This window comes from Corythoichthys intestinalis, chromosome 18, assembly GCF_030265065.1.
Source record: "Corythoichthys intestinalis isolate RoL2023-P3 chromosome 18, ASM3026506v1, whole genome shotgun sequence".
Classification (NCBI taxonomy): domain Eukaryota; kingdom Metazoa; phylum Chordata; class Actinopteri; order Syngnathiformes; family Syngnathidae; genus Corythoichthys; species Corythoichthys intestinalis.
In genome coordinates, this window is record NC_080412.1 from 45,058,596 (window position 1) to 45,074,480 (window position 15,885).

At 41.1% G+C, this 15,885-nt stretch overlaps 1 protein-coding gene across 4 annotated transcripts in view; it reads right to left on the bottom strand.

Moving 5' to 3' along the window:
- Nucleotides 1-6,443: 6,443 nt before the first annotated feature.
- tbc1d8b (TBC1 domain family member 8B) overlaps nt 6,444-15,885 on the bottom strand; it is a 36,513-nt gene continuing 27,071 nt past the window's right edge. Inside the window, exons 18-21 of one of the 4 annotated variants that reach the window (XM_057821383.1) lie at nt 11,312-11,395; nt 9,038-9,085; nt 8,882-8,979; nt 6,444-8,799 (exon numbers count right to left, since the gene is read on the bottom strand). In XM_057821383.1, coding sequence (XP_057677366.1) covers nt 8,434-8,799; nt 8,882-8,979; nt 9,038-9,085; nt 11,312-11,395 — 596 coding nt within the window. In that variant the 3' untranslated portion in view covers nt 6,444-8,433. Of the gene's footprint in view, nt 8,800-8,881; nt 8,980-9,037; nt 9,086-11,311; nt 11,405-15,885 lie in introns of all 4 variants that reach the window. The other 3 variants (XM_057821382.1, XM_057821384.1, XM_057821385.1) reach the window with 3 other exon arrangements.

The window sequence follows — 15,885 nt, forward strand, 5'->3', positions numbered from 1 at the left end:
AAATAATTTTAACTTTTTTCATTTTACGTTGTTATGTTGAGAAATGTATCCAATCTGTTTGGTCTCATTAATGTCCCGTCCCCAGCAAAAAGTGGACATGCAGGTTATGCTGTAATAGCGTCCCTACAAATGTTGAGACCAAACCTACGCCCTCGACGGTGACAATGTAAAAGACGTCAAGGTACACCAAAAAAAAAGTCAGTTATAAGCAGCTACTGTCTCACGGCCAAACGATCCCATTTAAAGAATGAGCACACTTTATTTTGAAACCATGGCAATAAAAAAAAAAAAACAGCAGCAGCATGCAAGAAGACCATTGGCAAGTAAGCAAATGCACTCGACAATAACTACACATATGAATAGTAAAGCATTCATCAGGATTTTACAATCTACATCAAAATTCCTTCAAATCAGTCTCGTGAAATGTAGAGTTTTCCCTTACGGCAAACAAAATTAAAGCAGCACTTGTGAAATGAGCAGATAAATTGTGATTAAAAAAAAAAAAAAAATCCTCTCATACAGTATATACTTTGAAATGATCCGTTTTGCATTTCAGTTCTTGTGTTTGGACAAAATAAGAAAACAGCAACACATTATTTGACAGTGGGTTCATAAGACCGTCTTAATTATTATGGATTGGTTTTTGGTGAAAAATCACAACCACACAGGTTTTTCCGCCATTGAAAATGAATGGGAAATTTGGATGTTCATGTACTATTAATGGCATCCAATTAGAAATGAATGAGAAAGTTTTTGGCAAATTCTGGATACAACTTTTATGCCCTTTACCATCCTGGAATTTTTTATGAGTAAATTATGATGTTTCAAAAGTGACATAATTATATAGGGCTTTGCTATAGCAAAGGCCCAGATAGTAAAATTCAAAATTTTTTTTTTTTTGAACGGCGTTTCTTCGGCGCGCCGCACAGCCTGAACTGTTTGACCGATCGGGACCGTTCAAACATCGAAACGACTGGAATTTTTTGCGCGACGCAGGCACTTTTTCGGACGATCCCGAAAAATTTTCCCTTCACCTGTGAACGCAGATCCCCCCCGCCCCCCCCCCAAAAAAAAACTCAAAATGTATCTAGTCCTACAAATTTTGACCAAATTTCGATGTCATTGACGGCCATGGACGTCCAAATTTCCCATTCATTTCCATTGACATTTACTTTGGGTAAAGCCATTGACGGCCATGTATGTTGATTCTATTGATGCCAATGTACTTGGATTCCATCGATGCATATGTAAGTCGATGATGCCATTGACGGCCGCAGACGTCCAAATTTCCCATTCATTTTCCATAGCAAAAAAACACAATATCCCCAAATCAACAGGAAATGACCAGATATCATCAGGACGTGTCCCCCAAAAGACCCAGGTAGTAAAATTCAAATTTTTTTTTTTTTTTTCTGGGAATGGCATTTCTTTGGCGCGCCGCACAGCCTGAACTGTTTGACCGATCAGGACCGTTCAAACATCGCAAGGAATTTTGCACGACGCAGGGACTTTTTCGATCGACCCCGAAAAAGTTTCCCTTTGCCCGTAAACGCCGATTTTTTGAGAAAAAAACAAATTTTCAAAATGTATCCAGTCCTACAAATTTTGAACAAATTTCGATGTCACTGATGTCATGGACGTCCAATTTTCCTATTCATTTCCAATGACATTTACTTGGGGTAATGCCATTGACGGCCTTGTATGTTGAGTCTATTTATGCCAATGGACTTGGATTCCATTAATGCATATGTAAGTCAATGCCATTGACGGCCGCGGACGTCCAAATTTCCCATTAATTTTCCATGGCAAAAAAAAAAACACTATCCCCAAATCAACAGGAAATGGCCAGATATCATCAGGACGTGTCCCCCAAAAGACCCAGATAGTAAAATTCAAAAAAAAGTTTTGGAATGGCATTTCTTCGACGCGCCGCACAGCCTGAACTGTTTGACCAATCGGGACTGTTCAAACATCGAAACGACCGGAATTTTTGCGCGACGCAGGGACTTTTTCCAACGACCCTGAAAAATTTTCCTTTCGCACGTAAATGCCGATTTTTCATGTCATGGACGGCAAATTTTCCCATTCATTTCATATTACATTTAATTGGGGTAATGCCAATGACAGCTTTGTATGTCTAGTCTATTGATGCCAATGTACTTGGATTCCATTGATGTATTTGTATTATGAACATCCATATTTCCCATTCATTTTCAATGGCAAAAAAAAAACAATATCCCCAAATCCACAGGAAATGACCAGATATCAACAGGACGTGTCCCCCAAATGTCCCCGATTCCATTGACGCAAATGGATGTCATTGACGGCCATGGACGTACACATTTCCCATTCATTTTCAATGACATTTACTTTGGGTAATGCCATTGACTGATGCATATGTAAGTTGATGCCATTGACAGCCATGGATGTCCAAATTTCCCATTCATTTTCAATGGCAAAAAAACAAAACAAAAAAAAAAACAATATCCCAAAATCAATAGGAAATGACCAGATATCAACAGGACGTGTCCCCTTAATTTCCCCGATTCAAGTGACGCATATGGAAGTCAATGCCAATGACGGCCATGGACGTCCAAATTTCCCATTCATCTCCAATGGCATTTACATTGCATTGATGCCATTGACGGCCATGAATGTCGATTCTATTAATGCCAATGTACTTGGATTCCTTTGATGCATATGTAAGTCGATGCCATTGACGGCCGCGGACGTCCAAATTTCCCATTCATTTCTAATGGCAAAAAAAAGAAAAAACTATCCCCAAATATTGTCCCTGAAAAGTCCCGAAATCAACCTGGGCGGGGCTAAGATCTGTATCTCCCCACAGCAAAGCCTCATAGTAATTTCTCCAGAAAATGCAGTTTCTAGTTCATATCTCAAGTTGCCGTGACACCAGTTGTCAAGACAATGACAGCAAAACTGACATAATGCTCATGACAGTATCATGTCACAATTATGACAGTCTTATGACAGTCTTATAAACCCATTGTCAAATAAAAATGTCACCGAAAACGCATAAAAAATATATCATTCTATCAATTGACAGTTGCATAATAAAATACATTTAATAGCTATCTTTGAAATCATTTCAATATATGAGCTCCATTAAGCTAAATGCATCAGGAAAGCCATCGTAGTGGAACAGCAGTATGGCTTTACATCTTATTCTTTACATTTATCGACAAAGCGGTTTCAAATGTGATGCTGGTTTCGACTTACAATTGCACTGCATAATATACATTTGGAAATCTTATAACAAATGGAGAGAAAAATCCACTGGCTTCTAGAACAGTCTTGCGTAACAAAAAAATCAAAAGTGTGTATATGGCCTCGAGAGATGAAAAGCTAGAACCAAAGCGTCCGCGACCTTTCCAACCCAAACGCCTCCGTCGCGTAGGCAGATTGGACAATAATGTGCAACAAATCACACAGACGGAAGCAGCTTAAATTCGAAAACGACAACACTTTGCATGTTGTTGAAGGCTAGCCTCGTAAAGTGTGCTACACATGCTCAACAATTACAACTCAGTCATTAATATTTTTTCTCAGGATAAAACACATTTTAATTCACACAAACGGCACCCTGAGATTTGAATAGTCAAATTTCCTTCAAAGTCCATCGCGAGCGGTTGAGTCATACCGAGCCTTACGAGTTAACTCTTGTCCGCTCTAATTAAACTAGGAGGGCTGGCAGTGAATGATCGTGTTTCAGTGCCATTGACGGCCATAGGCGTCCTTTCCATTCAAAACACAACACACTTCAGCAGAGAATAATAGAAGGCGTTAACAGTACAATGGATGCTAATTTGAAACGCTGTACAATAAACAGTACTTTAGCAATATTGTGTGGCAGGGGTGTCAAACTCATTTTGGTTCGTGGGTGACAATCACTCGTTGATTTTCGGCCAAGTAAGTTAATTCACTGGCTGCCATTGATGGCAATGGCACTGAACGTTCGTTTATTCGACCCTCCCAGTCTAGAAGGATTTGACGTCGAGCGCCAATGGGGATGCAAGTGGACCCCCATTTGGTGTCCTGGATCTCAGATTACCTACAGTGTATCACAAAAGTGAATACACCCCTTGCATTTCTGAAGATATTTACAGTGCCCTCCATAATTATTGGCACCCCTGGTTAAGATGTGTTTTTTTTAGCTTCTAATAATTTTTTTTTACTCAAATAATATGGGACCTTAATGGGAAAAAAAGAAAAATCCAACCTTCAATACGAGTGCATTTATTCAGTGGGGAAAAAATCCCACATAAAAAAATAATTATTTGCCATCAAATAATGTGTGTCACAATTATTAGCACCCCTGGTGTTAACACTTTGTAAAACCCCCTTTTGCCAACAAAACAAGGTCTGGGGACTGAGATGGCCATGGGAGGAGCTTGATTTTGTGTTTGGTGAACCATTTCTGTGTAGATTTGGCCATAGGATAAATGTGAGTTTGTATATTGTGACTAAATATTGCCACCTAGTGTATTTGTTGAGCTTTCAGTAAATGATACTGTAGCGCAGAGGTCACGGAACAACGGACCTCGGTCCGGTTCCGGACCCCCAAGCCGTCTGGACCGGATCTCAAGCTGTCCGGACTAATGCACGTTGCAACAACAAAAAACATTTTTTTCTGCAGGTTTACAGAGCGGAGGGTGGCAACAAACAAAAACCTTAGCGGTGACGCGCGTGAGCCAGCCAATGGGAGTGAAGCATTTGAAAGTTTTTTTAGAACAGCATGTCTTACACTCGCTTTCCAGACTCCGCGGAGTAACAGCCAAAAACTGAGCCGAAGGAAGTTGGAGAAAAGGTGAAAAGGTACGGCAAATGGCGTGCTCAAAACGACGCAAGGTTGATGCAGAAAACAGTGTTTAAGGAGGAGTAGACCAACACATTTTTGTTCATTTTACCTGGCAGCAGCACATGCCTCATCTGCTCAGAGACGGTCTTCTGCCAAAATCTGCTACATCGGCAAAACATCCTACATTACTCGAATTTGACACTCAAAGTACTACTGTGCGCGCTAAACGTGTTTTGTTTGGATGCATACAGGCAGAACGTACTAAAAATGCCTTAAGGAAATACTTAAATGCAGTTATACCAAATAAGGACGGTTTAAATACGTTACGTGACTAATGTGGTCAACTGCTTCAAAACTAACAAATAAAAACACAATGGTTAAAAGTATGAGAGGGTAATACATGCAAAAAGTATTTTTGAGGCAATGAAAAGGTTCTAAAAAACTAAATAAAAACAAAAATAGTGAGTACTCGCCGCTTCTGACCGATGTGCGCATGCGTTCGGATGCTTGCTCAAGCACGCTGAGCGTTGTGTAGACGTTTCGCCGCGTAGTAAGGAATGGCCGAACAACGGTAGCGCTTGTAAAAAGCAGCAATTTGAAAAGGCACTATGAGACGAAGCACGTAGCTTTTTCGCAAAGTTTCCCTACGAACTCTGCCATCCGTTCTCAAAAAATAACGGAATTAAGGGCTCAATATGTTCGCTTTATTATTTATTACTAATTAATCATTATTAAATATTATTTATTACTTACTATAAATTTATTTTTTATATTTTATTTACATTTTTGAGTGTTGTAATTATCAGCACGGCCACGTAAAGATACGTTTGTATTTTTTCGTAAAAAAGAAGAAGCATTAAAAAAATTCTATCTAATATATACTAACTATACTAACGATATACTGGAAAGCGGGGTGGCCAGTGGGGTGGCCAACCAATTTATAGGCCCCTGGCCACCCCCTGGTGGTGCCACTGCTTGGTCTCATCTGACCAAAGCATACGGTCCCAGTTGAAGCCCCAATACCGGTTGGCGAACTCCAGACATTTGCGTTTATGATTGTGAGTGAGGAAAGGTTTTCTCCGTGCATGCCTCCCAAACAGCTTGTTGGCATGTAGACAGCACCTCATACCCACTGTGAAGTATGGCAGTGGGTCAGTGATGCTGTAGGGCTGTTTCACTTCCAAAGGCCCTGGGAACCTTGTTAGGGTGCATGGCATCATAAATGCTTTAAAATACCAGGACATTTTAAATCAAAATCTGTTGCCCTCTGCCCAAAAGCTGAAGATGGGTCGTCACTGGGTCTTTCAGCAAGACAATGACCCTAAACATATGGCCAAATCTACACAGAAATGGTTCACCAGACACAAAATCAAGCTCCTCCCATGGCCATCTCAGTCCCCAGACCTTGTTTTGTTGGCAAAAGGGGGTTTTACAAAGTATTAACACCAGGGGTGCTAATAATTGTGACACACATTATTTGATGGCAAATAATTATTTCTTTATGTGGGATTCCCCCCCCCACTGAATAAATGCACTTGTATTGAAGGTTGGATTTTTCTCTTTTTTCCCATTAAGGTCCCATATTATTTGAATTAAAAAAAATTATTAGAAGCTAAAAAACACATCATAACCAGGGGTGCCAATAATTATGGAGGGCACTGTATCTCAACACTGGCTTGGGAGCGCCTTGGGATCCAGCAGTCACAGCTAGTTGATGTGGCCAGGAAGGAAAGCTTGGGGATCCCTGCTGAAACTGCTGCCCCTGCGACCCGATTCCGGATAAGCGGTTGAAGATGGATGGATGGATGCAATCTTTTAACATCTGTAAGAAATTGCTGCGGATATTTTAGCAAAGCCTGGTGGCCAGTGTCGTTTTATGCCGCGGTGTGCTGGGAAGGCAGCATAGCTAAGAGGGACTTCAACTGGCTGGACAAACTGATCAGGCGCACGGGCTCTGTGGTCAGCATGAATCTGGACTCTCTGGTGACAGTGGTAGAGAGGAGATCGATGAGGAAACTCCTGGCCATTATGGACAATCCCAGTCACCCTCTACACCAGGGGTCCCCATCTGCCGGGCCGCGGACCGGGACCGGTCCATGGCGCATTTGCTACCGGGCCGCACAGAAATAATTTAATAACAACCGCATTCTGGCCAAATTAACCCTGTGCCCCTGCTTAACACATCAATATCTCTGTCTACTCTAGATATAATACTACGGGATGGATTACAATGTTGTCATAGAAGTCCATTGATTGGACTGCTAGCAGTACATCTTGTTTGTGTATATAATATATCTATGTGCGCTTGTCCTAGATAATAACGTATTACTAGGCCGTGGGCACAGCACATTTGTTCCCGGAAATAATTAGCCCTCACACGAGCGAAGATAACTGGAAAACAGACGTCTTTGGAGATATTTTTACGGCGAAAAGGATACTTTTACGGCAAAAAGGGCACCTGACGAGCCTACAACCTCAAAGACCCACGAACTGCGAAGGAGTGGATTCGTGACCCGTTTGTGAATAAACAGAGTGATTCCAGCATGTCTGTGCAACAGGAAGATCAATTTGTAGAGCTCGCAAATGACGGCGACCTTATTAAACGTACATTTGAGACAACAACTCTACCGAGGTTCTGGATTAAAGTCATTCTGGAATATCCTGACATCGCGACAAGAGCATTGAAAAGCTTGCTACAATTTCCAACATCGTATCTTTGTGAAGCGGGCTTCTTAATTAATGTTTAACGACAAGGCGAAGTCGTTAATGGTGAGCGCGGTGTGCAGTTGTTGTGTGCAGCTTACATGGCAGGATGAATCTGAGGAGAACTTTTCTACAAGTCCTTCCATGATCAAACGTAAGTTAATATTCCTTTCTTTCAGGAAAGTTTGGAATCGCTGCATTTGCGCATTTTGCGGCTATGTTTAACGTTACGCACATGCGCAGAACCGCATCGTTGCAATTTTTGATGGGTTGCAAAATTTGTCAGAACACCGGTCCGTGAAAAAAAAGACCCAAATAACACCGGTCCGTGGTGCAAAAAAGGTTGGGGACCCCTGCTCTACACTCTGTCATCAGGAGCCAGAGGAGCACGTTCAGCAACAGCAACCTGTTGATTTTTCGGTCATTTCCAGCCTGTTTCCCGTTGATTTTAGGTGTTTAGTTGATTTCCAGGTGATTTGGTGTCACTTTAAGTTGCTCCTAGGTCACTTTTGGGTCACTTCCTTGTTAAATCATTGGCTGCCATTGACGGTACGTGACATCCAATCCATTTTGACTGGGAGGGGCGAACGAACGAATGTATCTGCGGACACAAAAGTGAGTCAAGTGCAGTAGTGCACACATATGATCACTAAAATCCCAATGTCAAAATAAATGCATGTGATTTTGTATGTACAGTATGAATGAGCTACATCATGACTGTCAGGTAGAATAACCCCGCGGGCCGAATTGGACCCCCTGGCGGGACGTTTCCGTGGATTTGACACCCCTGTTATATGGCTGCTACGTAAAAATGGGACACAGTCTATTAAAATATGCATAGTGAATGATATGCAACTGGGGAGAATACTGTGGATTGATATGAGAGGGTATAGTAGCACAGTAATATCCAATCACTTGCCGTTTCCCGTTAGCTTTAGCTGGGCCACGTGGGCTTGCGTCAATTTTGTCTGAATGTCCATGTGTCTTTCGAAAAAGCCCACGATCGCCGGCTCGTTCAGCAAAGACGCGAGGACCTGCTCGAAAGAGAAGGACCAGTCCGCGGCGGGGAGCCCGGGCCCCGCTTCCCGGGGGCCGTCGGCGGGTGCCGAAGGCTCTACGGATGCGGCCGGGCCGCCCGGCTCCTGCAGCCTCCGGCCCACTTCCTCCATTCTCAAAAGGAGGCTGGTCACGTGAGCCACGGCACGGTACAGAGACTCCTCTTCAGGGTCGCCGTGGAAAATGTTGTACAAGGTCTTGGAGAAGTGAATGAACTGAGCCTGGTGGATTTAGATGAAAGTTTGTGGTGTAAATTACGTGACGATACAATAGCAATGTAAAGCAGCATGTTAATCGGACGACCTGATTAATTCTAGGAAGGTCCTTGATGGTTTCCTCTTTCCTAAGTATTTCGTTCTGCCATTGTTTGAGATACGCCTGCAGGTCCACTTTCCCTCGACCTGTTAATGGATAAGGATTTTACACAAAACAATTGACAGCAAATGACTCAATGTTTACCTCTTTCAGGACTTTTCTTAATTACGCCATCTTCCGGAAGATCGAACTCTGAAAATATGTGGGCGATATGTTAGTGGAGCACATGAAGAAAATGTAGGTAGCGGGAAAAGTTAAGGCATAGACTTCATAATGTATTGACGGGACACGGGGCCTATCTTCATCAAAGCTGCCAGAGTAGAAACACAACAGAGCTTTATTCTTGTGAATAAATTCGGGCTTTCAAACAATTAAAATTTTTAATAGAGTTAATTACAGTTTAAAAAGTAATTAATCGTAATTCAAACCATCTATAAAATATGCCATATTTTTCTGTCATTTATTGTTGGAATGGAAAGATAAGACACAAGACGGATATATACATTCAACATACGGTACATAAGTACTGGATTTGTTTAATATAACAATAAATCAACAAGATTGCATTAACAATATTAACATTCTCTTAAAGCGATCCATGGATTGAAAGACTTGTAGTTCTTAAAAGATAAATGTTAGTACAAGTTATAGAAATTTTATATTAAAACCCCTCTTAATGTTTTCGTTTTATTAAAATTTGTAAAATTTTCCAAAAATAAACTAGTAGCTCGCCATTGTTGATGTCAATAATTACACCATGCTCACTCATGGTGTAACACATAAAATCAGTTGGACCCAAGCACCAGCAGAAGGCGTCAAACACCAAAACACAAGTAACAAGCGAACATTAAACTACTTTCATTTTAATCTGTTTGAGCGGGGCATGTGCGTCAAATATTTTAACGTGATTAATTTAAAAAAATAATTACCGCCCGTTAACGCGATAATTTTGACAGCCCTAAAATAAATGCTTAAATCCCTGAATTCTTTATAGATAGGGACGTAAAAAAGTCTCAATTCTTGGTTCAAAGCAAAAAAATAAAATTTTTTAAAAACGGGCAGTTAGCATTTCATTTACGTAAATATGTCGAATGTGCTGCTAGTCTTTAAGCCACTGTGGCGCCGCCTTATCACCACAAAGCGCTTTTTACATTGAAATTCTTGTGAATAAATGCTTAAATCCCTGAATTCTTTATAGATATGGACGTAAAAGAGTCTTGATTCTTGGTTACACTAGAACTACCAAGGGTGGAACAGTTGATACAAATCCCTTTTAAATCCAGATCAGGGTCATCTGACCCTAATTAGCAAATCTTGTGTGAACATTGAGGTCCTTAATAGTCATTCCCGTTCACACTCGCAAAATCACAGGGTTGGATTGCTCCAATTAGCGTCTTGAGTGTTTGCAGGACAGAGATGACTTGGCTTTGTCAGACAGTGGATCGCTCAGGCAGGCAATCGGGCGGACAACCTTTTTACATCTTCAAAAAGCTGCAGTTTGCCTACAGTACAAGAGACGGTGTAATAAAACATAACATTTTTTATGTGGTGATATATGACACTTCGTCCTTTTCCCGGGGCTAGGTGTTGAAGGTTGTTACCGAAGCAAATTTTCCTTCTGCGTCTTCTTTGCGCCCACATGAGAGTGAGCCAATTCCTTTGCAAGACCCGCCAAAAAGTCCACCCGTCTCTCTTGCCTTCTGGTGCATGCCTGATACAACACATATGCATTCAGTACTGCCGTGTCAATCATATTGTAGAACACGGTGACTGGCCATCTCTGTGTTCCTCCGTGTTTGACCAAGCCAAGGGAGCCCTGGATTTGCAAATATTCAAGGTGCTAATTGCAGCTATCCAGAGTGAAACCCCCCCCTTTCACACCTAGGCAGCGACCATACAGGTGTATGTAGGGGGGTTGTATGCTTAATTGGTTGCTTGGGTGGTCTATTGTTTGACAAAGCCAAGTAGTCAGTTTGGTATCGGGGTAATTTCTGGTCTTTCTTTAAGGCCAAAAAAACCCCCCGGGCAGTTAGCATTTATTTTAAGTAAATATTGCGAACTATGATGCCAATGCAGTAGCAGCTAATTTCTCCCATTGAATTTTTTTTTTTTTTTACAGCGTTTCAAAATGCATGCATTGTACGAAAAATATGATAGTTACCTTGAATCCTCGAACAAATCACTCCTGAGACAATCCGTCCTGTTTGTATGCGGTAACGCTTTCATACTTTTTCAACCTAAATCCGACGTTGGGTCACTGCATATGTTTAAGAAGAACTAAGACCGACTGCGAATAACTGAAGCGGAGTGTGGGACGGTCCCCAATGAAATGGCGCCCGCAGTGTCTCGGGAATCTGTCCCGTCAAAATAATTATGAAGTCTATGGTTAAGGAGTGAAGAAAGAGTAAAGAGGCTAACCAGGAAGTTTACTAAAGTGAGGAGAGCCTTCTGTCACTGGAAAAAAGTTGGAGAGATTTTCCTCCTGTTCCTGCAAAGGACTACCTGTGAAAGCTAACAAGAGACTGACTGTAAGCACGCTGGGAGGAAAGATCAAGAGACAGGAGAATGTAGGCCAAGAAAACCATCAGATCATGTAAACTGGAATGGTTAGCATTGACAGCGGTAAGATGTAAACCTATTTTAAAGGTGCTATGAAATTTTACGGCAGATGACTTGAAAACATGGGCGTTGCCATTTCATAGCACCTTTAAACTCGGAAAGTATACACAGTGAGGAGCAGAAGTATTTGCACCCATTACGATTTTGCATAGAGGTGTGCATCGGCACTGCCCTCACGTTTCGATTCGATTACGATTCGGAGGGCCACGGTTCGATTCGATTCGATTCAGAGGGTCACGATTCGATTCGGTTCGATTCGGCAATGCATTAAAGCCTGGGATGCATTAAAATTCTAAAGCAAAGCATATTTTTCGTGAATCATGAGGCAACACAAGCGGTCAAACATTAAACAACTTTTTATTGGCTCTTGTGTCACTCCTGGTTGAAGTCAAATGAAAATACTTTGAGATATATATACAGTGCCTTGCAAAAGTATTCGGCCCCCTTGAACCTTGCAACCTTTCGCCACATTTCAGGCTTCAAACATAAAGATATAAAATTTTAATTTTTTGTCAAGAATCAACAACAAGTGGGACACAATCGTGAAGTGGAACAAAATTTATTAGATAATTCAAACTTTTTTAACAAATAAAAAACCGAAAAGCGGGGCGTGCAATATTATTCGGCCCCCTTGCGTTAATACTTTGTAGCGCCACCTTTTGCTCCAATTACAGCTGCAAGTCGCTTGGGGTATGTTTCTATCAGTTTTGCACATCGAGAGACTGACATTCTTGCCCATTCTTCCTTGCAAAACAGCTCAAGCTCAGTGAGGTTGGATGGAGAGTGTTTGTGAACAGCAGTCTTCAGCTCTTTCCACAGATTCTCGATTGGATTCGGGTCTGGACTTTGACTTGGCCATTCTAACACCTGGATACGTTTATTTTTGAACCATTCCATTGTAGATTTGGCTTTATGTTTTGGATCATTGTCCTGTTGGAAGATAAATCTCCGTCCCAGTCTCAGGTCTTGTGCAGATACCAACAGGTTTTCTTCCAGAATGTTCCTGTATTTGGCTGCATCCATCTTCCTGTCAATTTTAACCATCATCCCTGTCCCTACTGAAGAAAAGCAGGCCCAAACCATGATGCTGCCACCACCATGTTTGACAGTGGGGATGGTGTGTTCAGGGTGATGAGCTGTGTTGCTTTTACGCCAAACATATCGTTTTGCATTGTGGCCAAAAAGTTCAATTTTGGTTTCATCTGACCAGAGCACCTTCTTCCACATGTTTGGTGTGTCTCCCAGGTGGCTTGTGGCAAACTTTAAATGAGACTTTTTATGGATATCTTTGAGAAATGGCTTTCTTCTTGCCACTCTTCCATAAAGGCCAGATTTGTGCAGTGTACGACTGATTGTTGTCCTATGGACAGACTCTCCCACCTCAGCTGTAGATCTCTGCAGTTCATCCAGAGTGATCATGGGCCTCTTGGCTGCATCTCTGATCAGTTTTCTCCTTGTTTGAGAAGAAAGTTTGGAAGGACGGCCGGGTCTTGGTAGATTTGCAATGGTCTGATGCTCCTTCCATTTCAATATGATGGCTTGCACAGTGCTCCTTGAGATGTTTAAAGCTTGGGAAATCTTTTTGTATCCAAATCCGGCTTTAAACTTCTCCACAACAGTATCTCGGACCTGCCTGGTGTGTTCCTTGGTTTTCATAATGCTCTCTGCACTTTAAACAGAACCCTGAGACTATCACAGAGCAGGTGCATTTATACGGAGACTTGATTACACACAGGTGGATTCTATTTATCATCATCGGTCATTTAGGACAACATTGGATCATTCAGCGATCCTCACTGAACTTCTGGAGTGAGTTTGCTGCACTGAAAAAAAAGGGGCCGAATAATATTGCCCGACCCACTTTTCAGTTTTTTATTTGTTAAAAAAAGTTTAAATTATCCAATAAATGTTGTTCCACTTCACGTTTGTGTCCCACTTGTTGTTGATTCTTGACAAAAAAATTACATTTCATATCTTTATGTTTGAAGCCTGAAATGTGGCGAAAGGTTGCAAGATTCAAGGGGGCCGAATACTTTTGCAAGGCAAGGTATTAAAAAAAAAAACAGATCACAGCATTTAATTAGTGCTTTGAATGAGACCAAAGCTTTCTTTTTTTTTTTTTACACACAGTAGCAGCCTTTCACACAGTGCAACATCTGAACTCCTGTGCAAAATCAATAATAACAGTCACTGTATTTTAGTCACAATGACCCATCAATAAAAATATTCAAGTGAATATTAAAGAAAACGATAAAGAAAATATTGTAGTGCAGCAGCATCTTTATCGCAATATCAATCCAGGGATCAGTTCAGTTGCAAACAAAACATGAACTAAATTGCAATGTAGAACAAAAGTAAAATGTAGGCCTAGCCCACTTTATATGTGCTATAGAGTTTAGATCGGGCCTAAAAAATTCAGGCCGACCCGACACAGCCCGCTGGTATTGAAGCCCGACCCGGCCCGAGCCCGATCAATTAACTAGATTTGCAGGCCCAGCCCGAAAAACCTGATTTTTTTTTTTGTATGTCAAACGCAGTAGCAGCAATTTATCTTCATTTCTTCGAGTTGGCAGAAAAAACACAAGATTTCTTAATGTTTAAATAGTCTACATATTTTTATGATCATTATAAAAGCATTTACACAACCAAATAACACCAGGAAAGTTAATTAAAAAAAAAAAAAAAAAAAAAAAACATGCGGTTTTGCAGACACACATAAGAAGACTCAAAAGGATCACATTTGTGTTGCCTTTGTGTGCATAAATAAAAGTGTCATTCGTAACGAATTCTCAGTTGGCCGAAAAAAGCGCAAGTTTTCTTAATGTTTAAATAGTCTACATATTTTTATGATCATTAAAAAAGCATTTGCACAACGAAATAACGCTGGGAAAGTTTTAAAAAAAACATGCGGGTCACGGCGTTTATGTGCGTGCACAAGCAAATGCACAATACAGAGAGCCTGCTCTCGGTTTTATCCCATTTTTTTTTATTTTTATTTTTTTTATAATTTATTAGTCCGGCGCGGCGGCCCGACCCGAATGTGAATGCTTAACATTTTGGGCCCGACCCGACCCGAATGTGAATCGGGTTCGGGCACAAGATCTAACCTCTAAGACAGAGGTCACGGAACCGCGGACCTCGGTCCGGTTCCGGACCCCCAAGCTGTCTGGACCGGATTTCAACCTGTCCGGACTAATACACGTTGCAACAACAAAAATAATTTTTTTCTGCGGGTTTGCAGAGCGGAGGGAGGCAACAAACAAAAACCCTAGCGGTGACGCGCAGGAGCCAGCCAATGGGAGTCAAGTATTTGAAAGTTATTTTTAGAACAGCATGTCTCACACTCGCGTTTCAGACTCCGCGGAGTGACAGCCAAAAACTGAGCCGAATGAAGTTGGAGGATGAGGCGAAAAGGTACAGCAAATGGCGTGCACAAAACTACGCAAGATTGATGCAGAAAACAGTGTTTAAGGAGAAGTAGAACAACACATTTTTGTTCATTTTACCTGGCGGCAGTACAAGACCACTAAGCCTTATCGGCTACATCGGCGAAATGTCCTACATTAGTCGAATTTGACACCCAAAGTACTACCGTGCGCGCTAAACTTGTTTTGTTTGGATGCATACAGGCAGTACGTACTATAAATGCCTGAAGAAAATACTTAAATGCAGTTATACCAAATAAGGACGGTTTAAATACGCTACGTGACTAATGTGGTCAACTGCTTCAAAGCTAACACAAAAAACCACAATGATTAAAAGTATGAGAGGTTAATCCATGCAAAAAGTATTTTTGAGGCAATGAAAAGGTTCTAAAAAACTCATTAAAAACAAAAATAGTGAGTACTCGCCGCTTCTGACCGATGTGCGCATGCGTTCGGATGCTTGCGCAAGCGCGCTGAGCGTTGTGTAGACGTTTCGCCGCGTAGTAAGGAATGGCCGAACAACGGTAGCGCTTGTAAAAAAACAGCAATTTGAAAAGGCACTATGAGACGAAGCACGCTTTTTCACAGTTTCCCTATGAACTCTGCCATCCGTTCTCAAAAGATAGCGGAATTAAGGGCTCAATATAATCGCTTTATTATCTATTACTAATTAATTATTATTAAATATTATTTAATACTTACTATATATAATTTTTTAAATATTTTATTTACATTTTTGAATGCTGTAATTATGAGCATAGCCACGTAAAGATACGTTTGTATTTTTTGGAAAAAAAGAAGCATTAAAAATATTTCCGGACCCAAGATTGTTGTAATTTTTTAATTCGGACCCAGAGGATTTTTAATTCATGACCCCTGGTCTAAGAGATAGGACATAACATAACAATGGCTGAAGCGGAGAAAGAGGGAGCGAGAAAGATTATTGAT